General features: G+C 43.3%; 1 protein-coding gene across 4 annotated transcripts in view; it reads right to left on the bottom strand.

Annotated features, from left to right (window-relative positions):
* Positions 1-21056, bottom strand: part of APAF1 (apoptotic peptidase activating factor 1) — a 100059-nt gene that overhangs the window by 70278 nt on the left and 8725 nt on the right. For all 4 annotated transcript variants that reach the window (XM_043969192.1, XM_043969190.1, XM_043969191.1 and 1 more), the window contains 5 exons: positions 19161-19358; positions 5989-6172; positions 4597-4709; positions 4385-4516; positions 3219-3457 (listed from right to left, as the gene is read on the bottom strand). In XM_043969192.1, the coding sequence (XP_043825127.1) occupies positions 3219-3457; positions 4385-4516; positions 4597-4709; positions 5989-6172; positions 19161-19358 (866 nt within the window). The remainder of the gene's footprint in view (positions 1-3218; positions 3458-4384; positions 4517-4596; positions 4710-5988; positions 6173-19160; positions 19359-21056) is intronic.

Here is a 21056-nt window from a genome sequence, read left to right as displayed (position 1 = left end):
CTAGGGAAGCATGGTGCTTTCTCCCTTCATCAGAGCCACTTCAAATTGGTGGAAAAGAAGTGGATGCCTGAAACTGGTCATCTGGACAAGCTCCACAGGTATAATACATATCTTATACATCCATACACACAACTTCCCCAATGTCGATGGAGAATAGGCATAAACAGCAGACTAGCAGCTACTCTCTCATTCCACCTCCTATTTGGCAACTCTGTCCTGACTTGGAGCCTGTGGCTCTTCAATTCCTACAGTAAGAGGGCATGAAGGAATCTCAAGCACGTCGTCTGACACTCCATGTTCCTGCAATCACGTGGTACTAACCAAAGAGGTCAAGGACAGAAAGGTCCCATCCACATTCAAAGCAGCACCTTCGTGGCAGAAAAATAATAGAAACTGTGAGTGGGTAACCACTGATTGGAGGATGTCTGGGAAACTGCAACACATGAATCAATCAATGAATAAGTGTTCATTACCCACCCAACATGTGGCAAACACTACATTAGGGGCTAGGGACACAAAGAAACAACCCCTGTCCTCACATAGCTTATAGTTTTTCGGGACTAAAAGCACATACAAATATATGTTTGTGTGTGTGTGTCTGGGTCTATGACTATATGCACATGTGTGCATGCCCACAAGTGTGCATATGTGCATGGGTACCTATGTATACAAAAATATACAAAGTAAATCCATGAATACAAGATACCTTTAGGAACAGGGGGTGCATGCGCTGAGATCTGGAAGAGATCAGAAAAGGCCTTGTGGAGAGAAAGTGATGCTTGATTTGAGCCTTAAAGGAAATTAGGTAAAGGGGAAGGAGGGAGAGAGTGCCTTCTGGCACAGGGACAGACAGTCGTGAAAAGGACAGCAGGCTGGTCTGGCTGCACCAGAGAGGGCATGAAGTGGAGTCATGTATGACAAGGCTGAAAGGTGGGCTGGAGCCAGATTCTGAAGGTCCTTAAAGACCAACCAGAAGAGATAATAGGGAGCCAATATCATTTAGTTAGTAAGGAAGTGACATAGATTTTCGCATTAGGAAAAGCATCTAGGTAAAAACGATGCAAGAGAAATCATTAAACTGTTCATACCTTTTGAACTAGGAATCTACTACCAGGCATCTGTCTCAAGACACCATATAAACTGGCAGCAATCTTTGTGGTTGGAAAGAATGGAAAGTAAGGGTCTGCCCATCAATTAGGGAACAGCTAAACAAACTGTGATAAAAGAATGTAAAGGAATGTGATTGCGCTATATAAAGTGACAAAGGAATTCAGAGAAACATGAGAAGAGTCATGGAGAATGAGATGGCAAAGAAAGCAGAATGAAGAGAACGTACATAATGACAAGTATGCAAATGGATCGATAGTAAAAGATCAATGAACTTGGCATCTTTGCACTGAAAGCCTCTGGTTCTGGAAAACGGGCTGTAAGGCCCAGCCCTCCTCCTCACAGACCAGAGGAAGCCCATGGCCACAGAACGTGGCAGATGTTGTCAGATATGGTGGCTTTTCCCATTATTCTGCTTAAGTGCTCGAGCCCTCACTCCCTCCCTACCAAGCATTTCTTCTGTACGCATCTGTATAGGGTCATGTTGCCTCCAAGATGGCTCAATGGAGCAATGGAGAGAGCGCCAGGCCTGGAATCAGGAAGACTCTTCTCCCTGAATTCAAATCTGGCCTCAGGTTCACACTAGCTGTGCGCCCCTGGGCACGTCACTCTGCCTCAGTTTCCTCATCTGTAAAAGGAACAGACTACTCCAGTATCTTTACCAAGAAAACCTCAAATGGGGGTCACCAAGAGTCGGACACAACTGAAAGGAATGAGCCACAAAAACGTAGCCTCCTCTGTTAAAACACAAACTCATCAATGGAGGGATTGTTTCCTTCTCTGCCATAACAACAAGCAATTATTAAGTACTTCCTGTGTGCAGGCGTTGTGACAAGCTCCAGAGATACAAAGAAAGTCAAAGACACAGTCCTCAGCCTCAGAGGGCTGGAATTCTCACAAAGGAGACAACACACAAACAACTGCACACATACAAGATTTACTCGGGGTCAATAACATGGGCCTGGCTCGGCCTCCCCGGCTTCCCTCAAGTCTCAGCTAAAATCTTCCCTTCTGCAAGAAGCCTCTCTCAGTCCTCCTTAATCGGAAGGCCTTCCTGAGCTCTGAAACCACCCCTGGCTAGGCCTGTCTCCATCTGGTCTGCACGTAGTTGTTCACATGTTGTCTCCCCTTTAGAGTGTGAGCTCTTTCAGGGATGGGGCTGTTCTGTGACTTTTCTTTGCCCCCTCAGCATTCAACACAGCGCCTGGCACATAGTAGGTGCTTAATCAATGCTGGCTGACAACTCAATTGTGAGAATCGGAATACCACCCCCTGCTGGAGAGATACTATAGGGAAGCCCTGCCATGACGAGAAGCCTGGTGAGGAAAAGTCAGGTGGTCTTCGGTTTCCACAAGCTGGCCGGCTTGCATTTGTAGAGCCACCTGTTAGTTCTGTCAATCAGGGTTGCCAGCCAATTAGTTGTTTCTGGTGGGAGAGGGGGCTTCTGGGAGAGAGAAGGAAGGAGAGGACTCACTCAAGCACGGGCTAGAGAGGGAGAGAGACGCTGGTGAGGCAGACCTTCAGACTGGGCCAAGGGAAGCTACACAGCTGGTTCTCCTTGGAACTGCAGATTCCAGGTGGTGGTGAGTTTCATTCTATTTTCTTTGCCATCTAATTTTCCAATATTATGGGGAGCCGCCCAATTAACTCTCCCCATACTAAATTTGTCCCTTACACAATAAATGCTTGTTGACTGACTGACTGACTTGTTACAAGGCAGAAATCAACGAAGGAAGTAGGCATGGGGAACCTACTGGAAAACAACCACGATATAAAAAAGGGGGAGGGGGAAATCAATGGAAACATGGAGATGGAGAAAACTATTTTGAGAAAGACTACTATTGTTTGTCCTTTATTATTAAAGAGACAGATTCATGACTTGCAATGAATAGAATTTAAGGGAGGCAGGGCCATGCAAGGTCACTAGCCTCACCAGCCTCACTCTCTCCTCCAGATCAGGACGACTGGAGATGGCCCCGAATGTTTAAGGCAATGGGGTTGAGTGACTTGTCACATAGCTAGGAAGTGTCTGAGGTGAGATTTGAACTCGGGTCCTCCTGACTCCAGTGAGGCCACAGCTCTGAGCCCCCAACCCCCCAACCTGTGCCTACCTTGGTGGGCACTCTGACATCCTTCTGCAGGATGGAAAGGTCCTTATAATACTTCTGGAGGTCTTCACTCAGTCTTTCAACACTTATGGACATGGCTTCATCCAGGGCTTCATAATCATACGATGATGACTTCCTGATTCTTTTAAACTGCTTATTCTGAAGCTGGCTGAGGTAGTAGCCCCAGCGATTGGGGAAGTCACGTAACAGAGCCCCGATTAGAGACACTACAAGAGGGGAACCTGGAAAAAGGAAAGAAAACCAACAACGTCAACACGAACCCTTTTAAAAAAAAAATCACCACAAGAGGGTCAACTCAGGCCAGGCATTCCCATTCTACGGCAGAAGAGAGAAAAGAAAGGTGAATTCTGCCTCCACAATGCTCCTCAAATTGGTGTCTCCCCTTCCCATGGCTATCCCACTTGGACTACAACAGCAGCCTCCAAATAAGAGGCTTGCCACCTCCACTCTCTTTCTGCCCTCAAATCCATCCTTTATCTCATGACCAGAAAAAAACTTACTTATGCATATTTCTGGTCAAGTCACTCCCCTGCTCAAAAACCTTCAGTAGCTCCTTCTTGCCTACACTAAAAACTCTTCAGCCTGGAATTCAAGGCCCTCCACACCTTCACACCATTCTACCTCATCAGCCTCCTCATGGAGTCATTGCTCTCAATCTCAAAGGACTCTCTGAGGCCATCTGGTCCAAAGCTGTCCTTTTATAGCAGAGGACACGAAGGCCCAGCTCACAAAAGCAGGAAGCAGCACAGGGCAATCCCTTTCCACAATCCCAGGCTGCCTCTGCAGGCTGGGGCCAGAGGAGCCCCTCCTACCTGATCTTTGGTGGCTATGGGCACCCCGAGGTTTCTGGGCAACGAAGAGACAGGGTAAGGCATGAGGCTGACCAATATCAACTGGACAGATGTGTGGAGGATGAATTACAAGAGGGAGAAGCTAGATGCAGGAAGACCATTTAGGCAAGAAGTAATAAAACCCTGAACTAGGGATGACTTCATGACTAAATTACTTAACGACACCTTGGAAAAAATCCCAGGGTGAGGAGGAGAGCAATGTGGAATTAATTATTAACGTCTACATGCTGACCTAGGAAACAGCATGTGAAGAGCCCCCACCCTCAAACTAATCTGCCCATCCCTCAAGGAATGTACCTTTACACTCCCTCACAATACTGTGAGCTTGTTCAGGTAGATCTGATTTCTTCATATTAACAAAGAGCGACAAGATTTCCAATCCTTTCTCTTTTCTTAAGCCACTCTCCACGGGGACGACGTACTTGGGACCTGTAGCGAGAACGTAAGAAATATGACATCACCCTTAACGCAGATCTCAATGAACAGCAGCCAGCAGCAGGGAAGCTTACCCATCACCGAGTCGGTGACACTCTTGTCTCTGCTTGTGAGAAGGATCTGATGGTGACTGTCGAAAGCTTTGAGCACCCACGAGTCCCAAATGTCATCCAAGATCAAAAGAGACCTAGGACAGGAAGGAAAACTCTGAGGACTCCCAGAAGCAGGCGGGGGATCTCCCTTTAAAAGAGGCAATGTGAATGAAGAAGGCTAGGAGGGGGCTGGTCTCTGGCACCAACTGGCTGTGTGACCCTGGGCAAGTCCCCTCACCTCTTCCTACTCCAGGCATCTAAGATCACAAGCTGCAGGGCAGGCAGGCAGGCAATAAGCATTTATTTTGTTCCTGCTGTGTGCCAGGTACTACTAAGCACTAGAGAAATTAATATAAGCAAAAAGCTAATCCCTGCCCTCATGGGGTTTACGATCTAATGGGAGAAGACAACACATTAAAAAAAAAAAGCTGAGAAGCAGAGGGAGGATGGGAGGTGAGGTACCTGGGGGTCAGGTGTGGGGGGGTCCTACTGCACACCAACAGAGGGAGTTTCCTTACCTAGGTTTCCCCACAATAATGAAATCACAAGTTCAGTCAAAAAACCTCTATCTATATAATCAGCAAGAATGTTCTCCCAGATGCAAACTGTCAACCATTCATTATACGAAAAGATGCTTCAAATAACTAATAATAAGGAAAATGCCGATCAACAACTCTGAGACTGCGCCTCACACGCAGCAATCAGCCAAAGATCTCAGTGAGGGGCTACTGAGACCCCAGGGAACCTTCTTGCCAGAGATTCTGATGTGTTTTTATCTTCTGAGCTGCTTTTTAAGCACCCAGAAAACTGCTTCTCACTGTGGGTACTCAAGCACATTTTTAGTAAAGCGATTCTGATTAGCCCCTCAGGCTCTGTACCAGAGTAAGAAGTGACCCTGACAGTGAGAAGGAGAAGGAGGGACGAATCACTCATTAAGCACCTACTATGCACCAAGGACCCTATGAAGTGCCATACAAACATCATCTTGGCTGATCTTCACAACAGCCCGGTTGGGAAGTTAGGCCTTCCTTTCAGTTCCCAGCTCAGCTTCCCAGAGACTAATAAACTGGGCTTAATCTCTCTTCTAGAGAGAATCATAAAGCAAGAGCTTTACCGGACCAGAGGCAACTCTTTCATTGTATACATGAGAAAACTGAAGCCCAGAGAGGTTATTTGACTTGCCCATTGCCACACAGTTCATAAGGAAGAGAGACAAGATTCAAACCCAGGTCCACTCTATGTACCTTCTTCCTCCTATTATTTTATTGACCAAAAACCCAAAGGCAGGGGCCCAAACCAGCTCCCCTTAATCCACTTAACCCCAAGCACCGATAAGGAAAAGCCAAGAGTGAGGCTCCCAGCCTCAATCTCTACCTTGGGCACTTGCGTAGCATCAAGAAATGGAGGCGGTCTTTGGCTTCCTCGAGGTTCAACGGGAGTCTCTGGGAGAAAGCACCATCCTGGTCCAGCCGCGTGCAGAGATTCTGGAGTTTCATCAGGAGCCCAGATCTGTCCTGTTTGCCGATGGAGACCCAATGCACACCTCCTGGGAAGCATGCTGGGAAAGATAGTGAGCAAAGCCAGGAGGGCCAAATTAAGACTTGAAGAAGTCTTCAGTCTATGGACAAAAAGCAGATCTGCTCCAAAGCCATACCTCCCTCTTGCCTCTTTGGAAAAGGAGGAAATAATGAAAGATCAGCTGATCCTATATGAGTCCAGCGGGGGGGGGGGGGGGGGGGGGGGGCAGGGATTTGTCAGGGTATTTGTGGGAAGGTCTGTCCTCTCAGCACAGCCGCCGCTGGCCCACGGAAGGAGAGCTGGCTGTGGAATCAGCAAACCCCGCACTTCAGACTCAGAGACATGTCTGGGTTTGGATGCGGCCAACTTGGAAATTTGTCTCATCTCACTATACATGTTTGTAACAGAGGTTTTGTTTTTCTTTCTTTTTCAAGAAGTGGGAGAAAGAAAAGGCAGATTTTTGTTCATTGAAAAAAATTTTTAAAAAGAAAAACTTGGGTTCAGGTCCTACACTCTGAATGGTATGGATCTGAGCCAGTTATTTCATTTCTTAGTGCCGGCAGGATCTCCTCACCCGGGATCCATAAACTAGTTTTGGGGTTTTTTTTAATTATTCTGATCCTTGCATTTCAATAGAATTGGTTACCTGTACAAACCTGCATATGTCATGCAATTAAAATTTAAAATAATGCAATTTGCATTACTCTGCAAAGGGACCCCTAAGCTTCATCCAGTTCTGTCAAAATCACCCCTAGACACTTGGCACAAGAGATTATGACTAGAAATTGTATAGCAGATGATCAGCACTAGGACAGGCAGTTTCCTCACTGGGAATTATCTGTATAGTTGATATCACAAGTCCAAATGAAAAAAAAATTATTTCATTCATCAAAACAGAATAAATCTGTTTTCTAATTGGGAAAAGAAGGGAAAAAAATGGGGGAAAAACTTTTTAGCTGCTAGTGATTCTTCCCCACTCTTCCACCCCCAAAAAATTACCAACTCTCTATTTTAAATTTATTTTATACTTGCTTATATATGTGGTCATGTCTTCCTTCACTAGCAAAGGGACTGCTTCATTCTTTGTATTTGTATTCTGAGCACTTATCACAGTGCCCACACTTATTAGGTGCTTCATAGCCATCCTTTCAGGGGCTTCCAAACTAGCCTAGGATATCCCCTAATTCCCTCCCTCCACCCAAGTGGTTTTATTTACTCATACTGTCTCCCTACAAGGCAGTAAAAGCAGCCAATCTCGCTCCTCACCCCAACTACAAGCACACCACATGAACTAAGGCTGAGAATACCCACAAAATCTCAGGCCATCAAGCTTCACCAGCCTGCATCCCTGCAGCTCAGCTGGGCCAGCATGGCTGGATGAGGTCTGGGCAAGCAGCTCCTGTTCAGAATCTCAGCAAGGGGTAGCTCAAAGAAGAGCATGAAAGCTCTTCCCTAATAACTAAGCACCCAACAGCCCTGAGATGCTTCGGGATATGAATCCTCCCATGATCCCATGGGCTGGAAGCTCTCTCTACCATACCAGGAGAGATATCTTCTCTAAACGAGAAAGAATACATACAGCAGAAATGCTTCAGAGAAACAATAAGACTTCAGGTGGACAGTGGGAGTACAGGATGCTGTGCTAGACAAGAAGTCAGAAAGGCCTGGGTTCAAATCCTACCTCTGACACTTACAAACCATGTGACCATAGCCAGTCGGTCATCGAGAATTTATTAAGCACATACTATGTGCCAAGCACTATGCTCAGTGCCTGGGGATACAAAGAAAGACACACACACACACACACACACACACAAATGCCCCTGCCCTTGAGGAGCTCCTAGTCTAATGCAAATAACTACATACATATAAGACATAGCCTGTGCAAATCGAAGGTCATCTCAGAGAGAACCAGGAGAGGCCTCCTGCAGAGGGTGGCACTGCAGCAGAGTCCTGAAGGAAGCCAAGAGGGGGAGGGAGATGAAGAGCCCTGGGGATCAGCAGATCACATGGAAGGAAGCAAAGCATAAGAAGACTAGAAGGCGAGGAAGGGGCCAGGTCACAAAAGGCTTTAAAGACCACACAGCATTTCCTCTTTGGCCCTGGAGTTCCCCAGATCAAGGAGGGAAGGGGCATCAGGAAACCTTTTAAATAAGAAGATTTTAAAAAACAAAGTGAATTGTTTGTACCATCTGCAAAGACCAAAAGTCACACTATAAGGAACCTATGAGGGGTTACCACATTTACTGAATTTAAAACAAAGAACATCAAAGCGATTCCAAAGGACACTGGTAATTAAGAGGAAAGGATGCTGGCATACAAACACGAGGGGTTCTGTTACCCAGAGAGCACACCTACCTCGGATTCCAGAGACAAAAAGGAAGGTGAGAGACGGACCCAGCTCTTCCCATAGTGGGTGCCCGGTGACGGTGGAATGGCCAAATGCAAGGTGGGGGGTGGACTGTGGCAGTGCCCAGAGGGAGGGTGGGAAGGAGGAAGGAGACCAAGACACAGGGGGAGACTGGGGATATACAGAAAGGATGGTGTCACCAAAACCAAGGGCCATCAACAAATGACAGAGCCAACTCTCTGAGACTTCAGTCAGGTAGAGAGCAGGTGCCCATCTGCTCTGGCAGAGACAGGTCCTCCTTAGGAGGCCAGAAGCAGCTACAGATGCACGTATACATACATCTAATGCACAGATATACACATACATGTGTATATTAAATGTTGTATTTATTTATAAATAACTTTTATTTAATAACGAGGTCTGAGACTTCATTAGTCTGTCATGTGTAAAATCGTTCATTTAGATTTCTATCCAGGAAACTATATGAAGAATACTTTAGTCTCTAAAGAGAGAAGCTGGTAATTCTGACCATAGTACACTCCCTACATTTTTGAGACATTCTGTCAGTCCCTTTTACTGAGTTGATTTTCTTTGTGGCACAGTGGAAAGATAGCTGGGCCTGGAGTCAGGAAGACCTGAGTTCAAATCCATCCTCAGACAACACCTGTATGACTCTGGACAAGTCCCTTCACTCATCTGTAAAATGGGGATAAATAAGAGCACTCTACCTCCTAGGGTGGTTGTGAGGATCAAATGAGATAATTTTTGTAAGAAGTGCAAAATGCCCTGTTGGTGGAGTGGTGAACTCATCCAACTATTCTGGAGAGCAATTTGGAACTCTACCTAAAGGATGATAAAACTGTGCATACCCTTTGACCCAGAAATGCCACCAATAGCTCTGTATCCCAAAGAGGACAAAGGAAAAAGGAAAAGGCCCTAAATGTACAAAAATATTTACAGTAGCCCTTTTTGTGGTGGCAAAGAATTGGAAATGGAGGGGATGCCCTTCAATCGAAGAATGGCTGAACAAATTGTGGCATATGACTGCCATGGAACATTATTATGCTATAAGAAATGACTAGCAGGATGCTTTCAGAAAGACCTGGGATGACTTACATGAACTGATGCAAAGTGAAATGAGAAGAACCAGGAGAACATTGTATACAATAACAGCAATATTGTATGATTACTATTCTCAGCAATAGAATGATCCAAGATAATCCAAAGGACTTATGATGAAAAATGTTATCCATCTCCAGAGAAAGGACTGATGGAGTCTGAATGCAGATTAAAGTATAATTTTTTAATTTATTAAGTTCTTGGGTTTTTTTGGTCTGCAATTTCTTTTGCAATGTGGCCAATATGGAAATGTTTTACATGACTGCACATGTATAATCTATATCAAATTGCTTACTTCCTCAAGGAGGGAGAGAAGAGGAAGGAGGAGGGGAAAGAATTTAGAACTAAAAGATTTAAAACATCAATATTAAAGATTTTTTGTTTACATGAAATTAAGAAAAAATAAATAAAAATGAAACATAAAAACTGGTTAGCACAACACCTAGCATATAGTAGGCACTATATAAATGCTTATTCCCTTCTTCCAATCCCCCTTTATTACAAGGAAGTCTATAATACAAGGTGAGACAAAGATGAGTTGGTTGTCAGGAAATGAGTATGATGTTAAAAAAATATAAATGACATTTTAAAATATGTGGGTATAAGTATATATTGCACAATGACCATTTCCTTTTAAGTAATCATTTCCTATGCAAACTACATTTTTATATGGCATTCTCCCAAAAAAGGGCAACTGAAAATAAGCTGGCCACAGAATTTTCACCATACCATGTAAAATAACCCCCATACATCTCACTTTAAGAAAATAAATAGGAACAGCTAGGTGGCGCAGTGGATAGAGCACCAGGCCTGGATTCAGGAGGACCTGCGTTCAAATCCGGTCTCAGACACTTGACACCTACTAGCTGTGTGATCCTGGGCAAGTCACTTAACCCTCATTGCCTCAAAAAAGAAAAAAAAAGAAAAGAAATAAAGCCTATCTTTGGCCTATCATAGTATGACACTTGGCTAAGAAGGTGACTTATCATTTGCTTCAGCAAACAAACTAAACATCTTTGTTTGGGGCACAGAGATGCAATTTAGCTTTCACTGAGAGCTCAAACTCATTCCCAGTTTTTGTTGGCCAAAGTCAATTTGTCCTGGCCACTATCTGAGGCCCAAGTGGCAGAAATGAAATCCCACGAATATTATCAGGCAGCACTTTGCCACCTCCTGCTCTCTGCCCCCACCATTTCCACCCCCACCCTCACCAAGGGGAAACAAACTGATTCAGTATGAAGCAATCTAGGCTGAAAGCCCACCAAGCAACACAAAGGCAGACTGGGGTGGGATTAAGAGTCAGAGGGCCTAGGTTTTAAGATCATCTCGGCTACTTCCTCCCTGAAATGGCCCTGGTTAAAGCGTATCATTTCCCTGGGCCTCCATTTCCTCCTCTGTAAAACGAGTGGGGTTGTTTGAGATGATCTCTAAGGTCTCTTCTGGTTCTAAATCTGTAATAATAAGGAAAGAAGAGACTTATTGGTGCATTTGGGTGAACAGGAAGGGGGAAAAAGGAAAAGGAAAGGAGGGAGAGACAGAGATGGAGGGAGAGGGAAAGACAGAGAGAAAAAGGATTTTGTAAACAGATTTCTAAAGACTAATGTTCTTAGATTCTGGAGAGAATGTAATTAGCAAAGAATACAAAATACAAAATGGTAAATAATGGAGGGCAGTAAGAAGGCTGGCACCCTGACAGGCTGGAGCTGGAGCTATGGATTGGTTTCAGGATCAGGTCTGGAGCTCCAGCCTACCACTGCCCCTAGCATTTCTCTACCTCACCACCCCACCTTTTCAGACTCCTTTTATGTGTAGTCTCCCCACTAGAAGGTCACCTTTTTTTTTTTTTGGTGAGGCAATTGGGGTTAAGTAACTTGCTCAGGGTCACACAGCTAGTAAGTGTTAAGTGTCTGAGCCCGGATTTGAACTCAGGTACTCCTGACTCCAGGGCCGGTACTCTATCCACTGCACCACCTAGCTGCCCCAGAATGTCACCTTCTTGAGGTCAGGAACTGTCTTTATTTTTGCTTAGATTCCCAACATCACACAGATACTGGCACAAAGTAAGCACTTAATAAACGCTGTATGTATGCATGCATATTTCTTTCTTTCCCTCCCTTCCTCCCTTCCTCCCTTCCTTCCTGTCAGTCTAAGAAAGATCAGGGCTAGAGATGAAGATTTGGAAATCAGATAAAATGACCTCATGGAAATAATTAAGACTGCAGTAGTATTCATCCAGAACCTGAACCTAGAAAGGACTTTAAGCCCCTTATCTTACAGATAAGGCATCTGAGGACCAAAGAAGGTCAAAGATTTGCTTGAAGTCTCACCCAAAGTAAGTAACAGAACCGAGGTCTAAACCCAAGACCCCAGTGCCAAATTCAGCTCTTCCCAGAGCACCACACTTTTTGGGTTGACTCCAAGATTATAGAATACAGACTGAGAGCCAGAAGGGGCATCAAAAGTTAAGTTCAACTCCATCATTTTATACCTGAAAAAAACAAGGTCCAAAGAAGTTCTTTTCCCAAAATCCCAACGGAAGAAGTATGAGAGGCAAGCACCAAACCCAGGTAGCTAGCCTCCGAAAAGCCAGTGATCTTCCCACTGTGCCATGTTCTTTCTCTCAGACTGACTCCCAAAAAGTTCACACATGATGCATTCATTTTAAATGGAATTTTTTTCTATCTCCTCCTTCTGGGTTTTTTAGTAATATATAAAAAGGCTATGATTTATGATAGCTCATTTTATACTCTGCTCTTTTACTGAAGTTACTCATGATTCTAATCCTTTTTTAAAAACTAAACTGGAGGGGCAGCTAGGTGGCACAGTGGATAGAGCACTGGCCCTGGAGTCAGGAGGACCTCAGTTCAAATTCAGCCTCAGATGCTTGACATTTAGCTGTATAACCCTGCGTAAGTCACTTAACCCCCAGTGCCTCACCAAAAAAAAAAAAAAAAAACCTAAACTGGTGGGGTTTTCCAAATAAATCATCATATTGTCCATAATTTGGTCTTCCCTTAGCCAGTGCTTAGTGAATAGGGCAGCCAAGGGAAAGAGTTTACAAAGGAAAAAGATACGGGACAAGAATAGACCCTGGAGGAATGCGCATATTCAGGAGTACAGAAGTGGATAAGGACTGAACAGAAGAGCTATTAGAGTCTGGGGCACTGACCCCTAACCCCAAGGGAGCAAATAGTCATTTGTATCAAAAACATCAAAGGTCAAGGGAGGTTGAGGGCTGAAAACAAAAGGTTTGTAAATGTGACCAGGAGCTCTCCAGTTAACAGTGACTGCAAAGGTCCATTCTAGAGCATGATGCAATCTCTCTTCTACATCTGGATCACAGAAAAGCCGTCAAGAAAATCGTAAGAGATCTTCTAACCAAGAAGGTCAGAAGGAGGGAGCTGCTGTGCTGATACAGGAGTCGTGCCCAACCCCACAGTCACCCTGACACAGATCCAGTCCCAGGAAGGCCTCACCAGAGAAGGAGACCCCCAGAGCCTCTGAATCAGCTGAAGCACCAGTGTCCTCTGGAACTAAGCTCACAGTCTGGTGAGTAGGCTGAGCCCTGGGCAGGGGAGAAACTACAGGGATTTATGCTGGTGCTGAGGCAGAATTTGGATTTTACACCCCTACTAAGAACCAGGTAGTAGGCTCGAGTAGCAGTGGCCCAGGTGAGGGAGGGGCACAGGCTCCTCCGAGCTAACAACCACAACACACAAAGCTGGTTGATTAGCAAGTTGGTCTGGGGTCATCTAGGACCAGGAAACAGGCCAGACGAGGGAAGAACCTGATTCTCCTTAAATCATACCACCTGGGACATCTTAAGCTTGGGATACTGCAGCCTGGAAACAGTGCCCCACTTTAAGGAGCTAAAAGTCTAGTAAAAGAAAGGCAAGATGAGCCGACAGAGAAAGGTGAAGACCATAGAAAGTTTCTTCAGTAACAAGGAAGACCAAGGGGCACCCTCAGAGGAAGATGTCAGCATCAGGGCCCCTATATCTTAAGCTTCCAAGAAAAATATGAATTGGTCTCAGGCCATAGAGGTGCTCAAAAAGGACTTTGAAGATAAAGTTAGAGAGGTAGAGGAAAAAATGGAAAGAGAAATGAGGGTGATGCAGGAAAGACATGAGAAAAAAGTCAACAGCTTGAAAAGTCAAATTGGCCAAATGGAAAAGGAGGTACAAAAGATCTCTGATGAAAATAATTGTCTAAGAATGAGGATTGAACAAATGGAAGCCAGTGACTTTATGAGAAACCAAGACACAATAGAGCAAATCCAAATGAATAAAAAAATAGAGGGCAATGTGAAATATCTTCTGGGAAAAACTGCTGACCTGGAAAATAGATCCAGGAGAGATAATCTGAAAATTATTAGTCTACCTGAAAACCATGATCAAGCAAAGAGCTTAGACACCATCTTCCAAGATATTCTCAGGGAAAATTGCCCTGAAATTCTAGAAGCAAAAGCTAAAATAGAAATTGAAAGAATTCACCGATCACCTCCAGAAAGAGATCCCAAAAGGAAAACTCCTAGGAATATTATAGCCAAATTCCAGAGCTCTCAGGTCAAGGAGAAAATATTGCAAGCTGCCAAAAGGAAAGAGCCCCAGTCAGGATAGCACAAGATCTAGCAGCTTCTACATTAAAGGACTGGAGAGCATGGAATATGATATTCCAGAGGGCAAAGGAAATGGGATTACAACCAAGAATCACCTACCCAACAAAACTCAGCATAATCTTTCAGTGGAAAAAAATGGGACTTTAATGAAAAAGAAGACTTTCAGATATTTGTGATGAAAAGACCTGAACTGAATGGCAAATTTGACTTTCAAATACAAGACCCTAGAGAACCATAAAAAATTGGAGCTGGGGGACATACCTGGGGTTGTACAGGGGGCGACTGTCTTGTGTCTGAGGCCGGGTTTTGGCTGGGATCCCCCTGGGTCCAGGGGGGATGCTTTGTCTACTGTGACATCTTTAGGGTTAAACTGAGGGGTGAAAGGAATGCACTGAGGGAGGGGGAAAAGCAGAGGTGAAATCCTACATGAAAGAAACAGGAAAAGGCTTATGGAGTTGGGGAAGAGATGGCAAAGGAACAGGGCAGTAAATAAATTTTACACTCAAATCAGAGAAGGCTCAAAGACCTTAAACTCATCAGAGCTGCCTCAAGGAGGGACTAACACACACACACACCCAAGTGGGTAGAGTAATCTATTTAATCTGGGCAGTAAATGAGCCTAACACTCATCAGAATTGGCTCAAAGACCTCAATCTCATTAGAACTGGCTCAAGGAGGGAATAATGTACACACTCAATTGGGTGGAGTAATCTCTCTAACCCTGCAGGAAAATAGGAGGGTAAGGGGATAAAGAGAGAGGGGAAAAAGAAGGAAGGGCAGAGTGGGGGAGGGGACAGACAGAAGCAAATCCCTTTTGAAGAGTGATAGGATCAAAGAAGATGGATAATAGAATAAATATCATGGGGATGGGAATAGGATGGAAGGGAAACAGTTAACAATAGTAATCATGAAAAAGAGAAAAGGGGGGAAATTGTACAAAAAATATTTATAGCAGCTCTTGGTGGAGGCTAAGAATTGAGAATCAAGGGAATGTCCATCAATTAAGGAATGATGGAAAAAGTTGTGTTATATGATTGTAGTGGAATGTTCTTATGCTACAGGAAATGACAAACAGGATGATCCCCAAAAAACCTGGAAAGACTAATGAACATCAATGTATAGTAAAGTGAGCAGAGCTGGGAGGACATTGTGCATAGTGACAGCAGTATTGTTCAATGAGCAATTGTGAATGACTTAACTACTCTCAGCAATGCAATGATCCAAGACAATCCCAAGGAACTAATGAGGAAGCTTACTATGCACCCCTATAGAAAGAACTGATAAAAAGAACACCTGTGGATTATACATATATAATGAGGTTGCGATCTTGTGGAGGGGGAAGGAAAGGGAGGGAGGGAGGGAGAAAAATTTGGAACTCTAAATCTTATGAAAATGAATGTTGAAAACTACCCTGTAAGTTACATGTAATGTAACTGGAAAAAATAAAATAAATGTTTGTTAAAAAAAAAAAAAGAAAGAAAAGAAAATCATAAAAGTCACTGAAAACAACTTACTACACCCTCTTTAATGCCTTCAGGGAGGATCCTCATAACAAGAATCAACTTCTGACCCTTACTAGGTCTGTATCCCAAAAAGATCAAAGAAAAAGTTGGGCACCTAGGTGGTGCAGTGGAGAGAGCACCAGCCCTGGATTCAGGAGCACCTGAGTTCAAATCCGGCTTCAGACACTTGACACTTACTAGCTGTGTGACCCTGGGCAAGTTACTTAACCCCAATTGCCTCACCAAAAAAAAAAAAAAAGTAGGGGCAGCTAGGTGGATAGAGCACCAGCCCTGGAGTCAGGAGCACCTGAGTTCAAATCTGGCTGCAGACAATTAACACTTACTAGCTGTGTAACCTTGGGCAAGTTACTTAACCCCAACTGCCTCACCAAAAAAAAAAAAAAAGATCAAAGAAAAGGGAAAAGGACCTAACTGTACAAAATTATTTTAGAACAACTTTTTGCTGTGGCAAAGAAATGGAAACTGGGGGATTGCCCGTCCATTGGAGAATGGCTGAACAAGTTGTGGCATATGGCTGTGACAGTATACTATTGTGCTATAAGAAATGATAATGAAGGGCAGTTAGGTGGTACAGTGGATAGAGCACCGGCCCTGGATTCAGGAGGACCTAAGTTCAAATCCAAGCTCAGACACTTGATACTTACCAGCTGTGTGACCCAGGGCAAGTCACTTTACCCCAATTGCCTCACAAAAAAAAAAAAGAAAGAAATGATAATGAGGATGATTTCAGGAAAGCCTGGGAAGACATATGAAGTGATGCAAAGTGAAGTGAACAAAACCAAGAGAACACTGTATACAGTAACAGCAACATTATAAAAATGATTGACTGTGAGTGACTTAGCTACTCTGAACAAGGCAATGATCCAAGACAATTCCAAAGGACCCATGATGAAAAATACTATCCACCTTCAGAGAGAAAACTAATGAATTCATTGTCCATGAGTTGCAATGCGACTGCAGTTGAGTGCTGACTGAAGCATATTGTTTTCTGATTTATTTTCCTTACTTTTTTTCATTTCACAACTGGTCTAATGTGAAAATGTTTTTTACAACTTCATATGTATAATGGGCATTGTATTTCTTTCTCAATGGGTGGAGGAGGGGTGGAAGAAGGGAAAAATTTTGAAATTCAACATTTTTTAAACTAATTTTTAAAAAATCAACTTCTGAAGTGGAGCCCAGACCACTGCTTACAAGTCATTTTCCCCTCTTTCCCCCAAAAGACAAAAAATGCCCTCCTTGAGAAGGCCATGTGCCCCAGAATAACAAACACTAAGTCTGGTATCAGAGAACCTGGATTTGAATCCTGGTACTGCCACTTACCACCTGTGTGACTTTCTTTGAGTATATTACTCCCTTTTCTCTGGGCCTCAGTTTTCTTATCTGTATTGACTGGATCAATATGGATCAATCAATAAGTATTCATTAAGTGCCTACTATGTGCCAGAACTTTTCCTAGGCACTGGGAATAAAAAGGACAAAAAGAAATAGTCTCCGCCCTCAAGAAGCTTATAGTCTTTTTTTATTTATTTATTTAATTTTTTTGGTGAGGCAATTGGGGTTAAGTGACTTGCCCAGGGTCACACAGCCAGTAAGTATTAAGTGTCTGAGGTCGGATTTGAACTCAGGTACTCCTGACTCCAGGGCCGGTGCTCTATCCACTGCACCATCTAGCTGCCCCCAGAAGCTTATATTCTATCTGGGAGAACGTGTGTGCACAAAAAAAAAGAACATACAAAATAGATATGAGATAAATACCTGATAAACTGGGAGAAGGGGAGGAAAAGAACTAATAACTAGATGTGATGCCCTCAGGGGCATAGGAAATTCCAACGTGGAAATTCCCCCCTCCCCCAGAGGCAAGCCAACAATTGTCCATAATTTAATCTCTGTTTTTTGTTTGTTTGTCTCAGGTCCTTCTGAATCCAGGGCTGGTGCTCTATCCACTGCACCACCTAGCTGCCCCTCATAATTTAATCTTGAGAGTTGTCGGGCTACCAGAATGCACTACTGGTGGAGCCATGAATTAGCACAGCCATTCTGGAAATCATGTTGGAACCATGTTCAGTCACGAAACCATGTTTACCCTCGACTCTGTGATGTCACTACTAGACCTATCCCCCAGAGAGATCAAAGAAAAAGGAAAAGGACTCCTATGTGAATAAATATTTATGGCAGCTCATTGTGTTACAGTAAAGAACAAGGAACTGGGGGAGGGGGTGCCCATCAAATGGGAAACAGCTGAAAAAATAAATTATAAGACATAAAGGTAATACATTTTTATTACTCGATAAGAAATTATTAAAGGAGCAGTTTCGGGGCAGCTAGGTGACGCAGTGGATAAAGCACTGGCCTTGGATTCAGGAAGACCTGAGTTCAAATCCAGCCTCGGACACTTGACTCTTACTAGCTATGTGACCTTGGGCAAGTCACTTAACCCTCATTGCCCCACAAAAAAAAAAAAAAAAAGGAGCAGTTTCAGACTTATATGAACTGATATAGAGTGAAGCGAGCAGAACCTGGGAAATACTATAAAGAAAAACTACCTTGAAAGACACAAGAACCCAGATCGATGCAAAGACCTGACACGATTTCAGAAGACTGTGCTACCTACCACCTTCTGACACAGAGGTGAAGGGCTCAAGGAGCAGGGTAAGATAAACATTTTTGGACACGGCCAATGTGGAAATCTGGTTTACTTGACTATACATACTTTTTATAAAGTTTTTGTTTTTCTTTTTAGCAATGGGTTGGGGAGAAAGAGTAAAAAGAGTTGCCCAAAAAAGACATAAAAATAAAAGGGTCACTGAAGCATTTTTTAAAGTGCACAGAAGAGAAGAGAAGGAAAGCCAGAAGAATTCAGAGACAAGCGGGGCGTGTTGGAAGATCAAAGAGTAGCCTTGTTTCTATTTGTAAACAAATGGCTCTATATAGATATGTGAGTGCATATATGCGTATACACATATACGTGTGTATACATATACACGCACATATATGTATGCATCATATACACATAGATACATACATACGCACATATATAAACTATTTTAAAAGGAAGTTGTACTTCAGAGCAAATTTCCGTTTCATGTACAATCCTGTTTCTGTCGTGCTGGGATGTGGAAATGCTCATTTGATTCAGTTTTCTAAGGTCATAAATAAATAAACAGAGCTCTGACTGCTATCTACCATAGTACCCTGCCTTTCATAATATAATGAGGAATAAAAATTCCAAAGGGATTAAAACGTCTCAACTAAATGATTTCTACGTCACTTCCCAACCCAATGATTCTGAGAGCTATAGCTCACAGTGACCTGATCAAATCTGTCAGCCACCCCTCCCCCAATTACCTCATTGCAAAGTAATTATTCATGCAGAATACATTATTAGTCACCACTGTCTCAGCATTCAAGCACTTACTTTCTAAGAGGCTGTGGTCCCGGACAGCTTCTGCAGCTAGGACAGACTTCCCACAGCCTGCCATGCCATAGACTGTGACCCATCCGGGTTCGCCATTAAGTTTATAAAGCTTTTCCTGGATTGACTTCACCAGCTTCTTCCTGGTTACAAATACAACAGGCCTCTGTGGTACACCACCTTCACACAGCACTGTCTTCACTGGAACCCAAAACAACAAGAACACAAATAAAACATCCCAAAAGTCATAGAGGCAATACCACGAACCATTCCAGAATGCCTCATGTATTTAGCACCATGCATAGGTCCCCATTGTGGTAAAATAATGGAATTTGGCAGACTGATTAGGAAGGGCCACACCTGGCCTGTCCTGAGTGATGTCAGCAGGAGAAACCACTCTCCACAGGCAGTTTGAAGGACCTCCCCTTTTGGGGGAGAGAGAGTAAACAGTTGCTGAGGAGAGCTCAGTCTCTTTCCAGTCTGAGTCTCCTTCCTGTCGGGTGAGATGGCAAGAGTGGACAAGAGAGAGGTTTTTCCTGGCAATTTCTCCTGTGGGCCCTGGCTGCATAGCTCTTTCCCATTGAAGCTACGGACCCCAGGTGGTGAGTTAATGAGCCCAGCTCTTTGAAATTAGCTGAGCTAGAATCGAGTTTGGGGATTGTATAGGTTTTTTTGTTATAGTTAGGGGGATTATCCATTTTTCTTTTTCCCATTAATAAAACTTGATTCGTTTGTGGAAAAGGGGCTGTTAAGATCCTTTCTTAATGGCCTGGGAGAAATATCCAAAAAGGCAGTTCGGAGGGTAGGGAGTTTCAGACCTAGAGGTCCCTCATTATTTTCTGAACCCCAATATTAAGGTGAGCCACCCAATTAACTCTCTACATATTAAATTTGGTCCCTACACCATCTAATTCCACAAAAGGTGAATACTTGTGGTACTCGTAGACTAGCCCAATTAATCTGAAAAATAATTTGGAATTAGGCAAAAAAAAGTGACTAAACTGACCATACCCTTTGATCCAGAGATCTTGCTGCTAGGTATAGTCTCCAAACAGATCAAAGATAAAAGATCCCACGGACACTGAAGTATGTATGATAGCAGCCCTTTTGTGGTAATAAAGAGCTGGAGAAAAAGTTGATGTCCATTGATTGGGAAATGGCTAAACAAAATATATGTTATGTAAATGTAATGGAACATCATTGCACCATGATAAAAGATGCCAAGGAAACAAGGGAAGACTTCTATGATGTGATATGGTATAAAGAAATCAGAACAAGGAAACCATGTATACAGTGTCCGTAACAGTATAAATGGCCAAAAAATTGAATGCTGTTTAATTATGACCAAGCAGGTTCTCAAAGATGAGTTAAAATCCATCTCCTTCCCTTTACCAGACAGGTGGGGGACTATGGGTATGGAATACTACATATACTGTGCTAGTCACTTTTGCTGAACTATTTTCTTTTTTCTTCTCTTTTTTTTTCTTTTCTGTTACAAGGAACAGTCTGAAAGGTAGGTGGGAAGGAGTTAATAAATGACCTTGGAAACAAAAGTAACATTAAAACAAAAGATATCCATAAAAAATTTAAGCAAAAAAATAAAAAATGAAATGTAAATCTAAAAAAAAGTTAACAAATATGGACAAACTTCAAGGCCCAGTTACTACCCAAGACTTCATATTTTTTGTCTCTGTCCTAAAACTTTCTCAGTCTCTCTGCTCCTAGGGCTAGATGGAAACTTCAGAGGCTATATCCAAGAAATGTGGTTTGGCCCAAAACCGAAACAGGAAACAGCAGATGAAAAGCCCAGATGCAGAAAACAGTAAATGAATAGTGAAAACAAAACGATGAAGGTCCCTGTGAAAGGAGAAAACAGTTTAGGAGAAGAGCACAAAGCTG

Source organism: Dromiciops gliroides, chromosome 5 (genome assembly GCF_019393635.1).
Source record: "Dromiciops gliroides isolate mDroGli1 chromosome 5, mDroGli1.pri, whole genome shotgun sequence".
NCBI lineage: Eukaryota > Metazoa > Chordata > Mammalia > Microbiotheria > Microbiotheriidae > Dromiciops > Dromiciops gliroides.
Note: the sequence above shows the minus strand (reverse complement) of the source record. Positions and strands in the feature narration are given on the sequence as shown.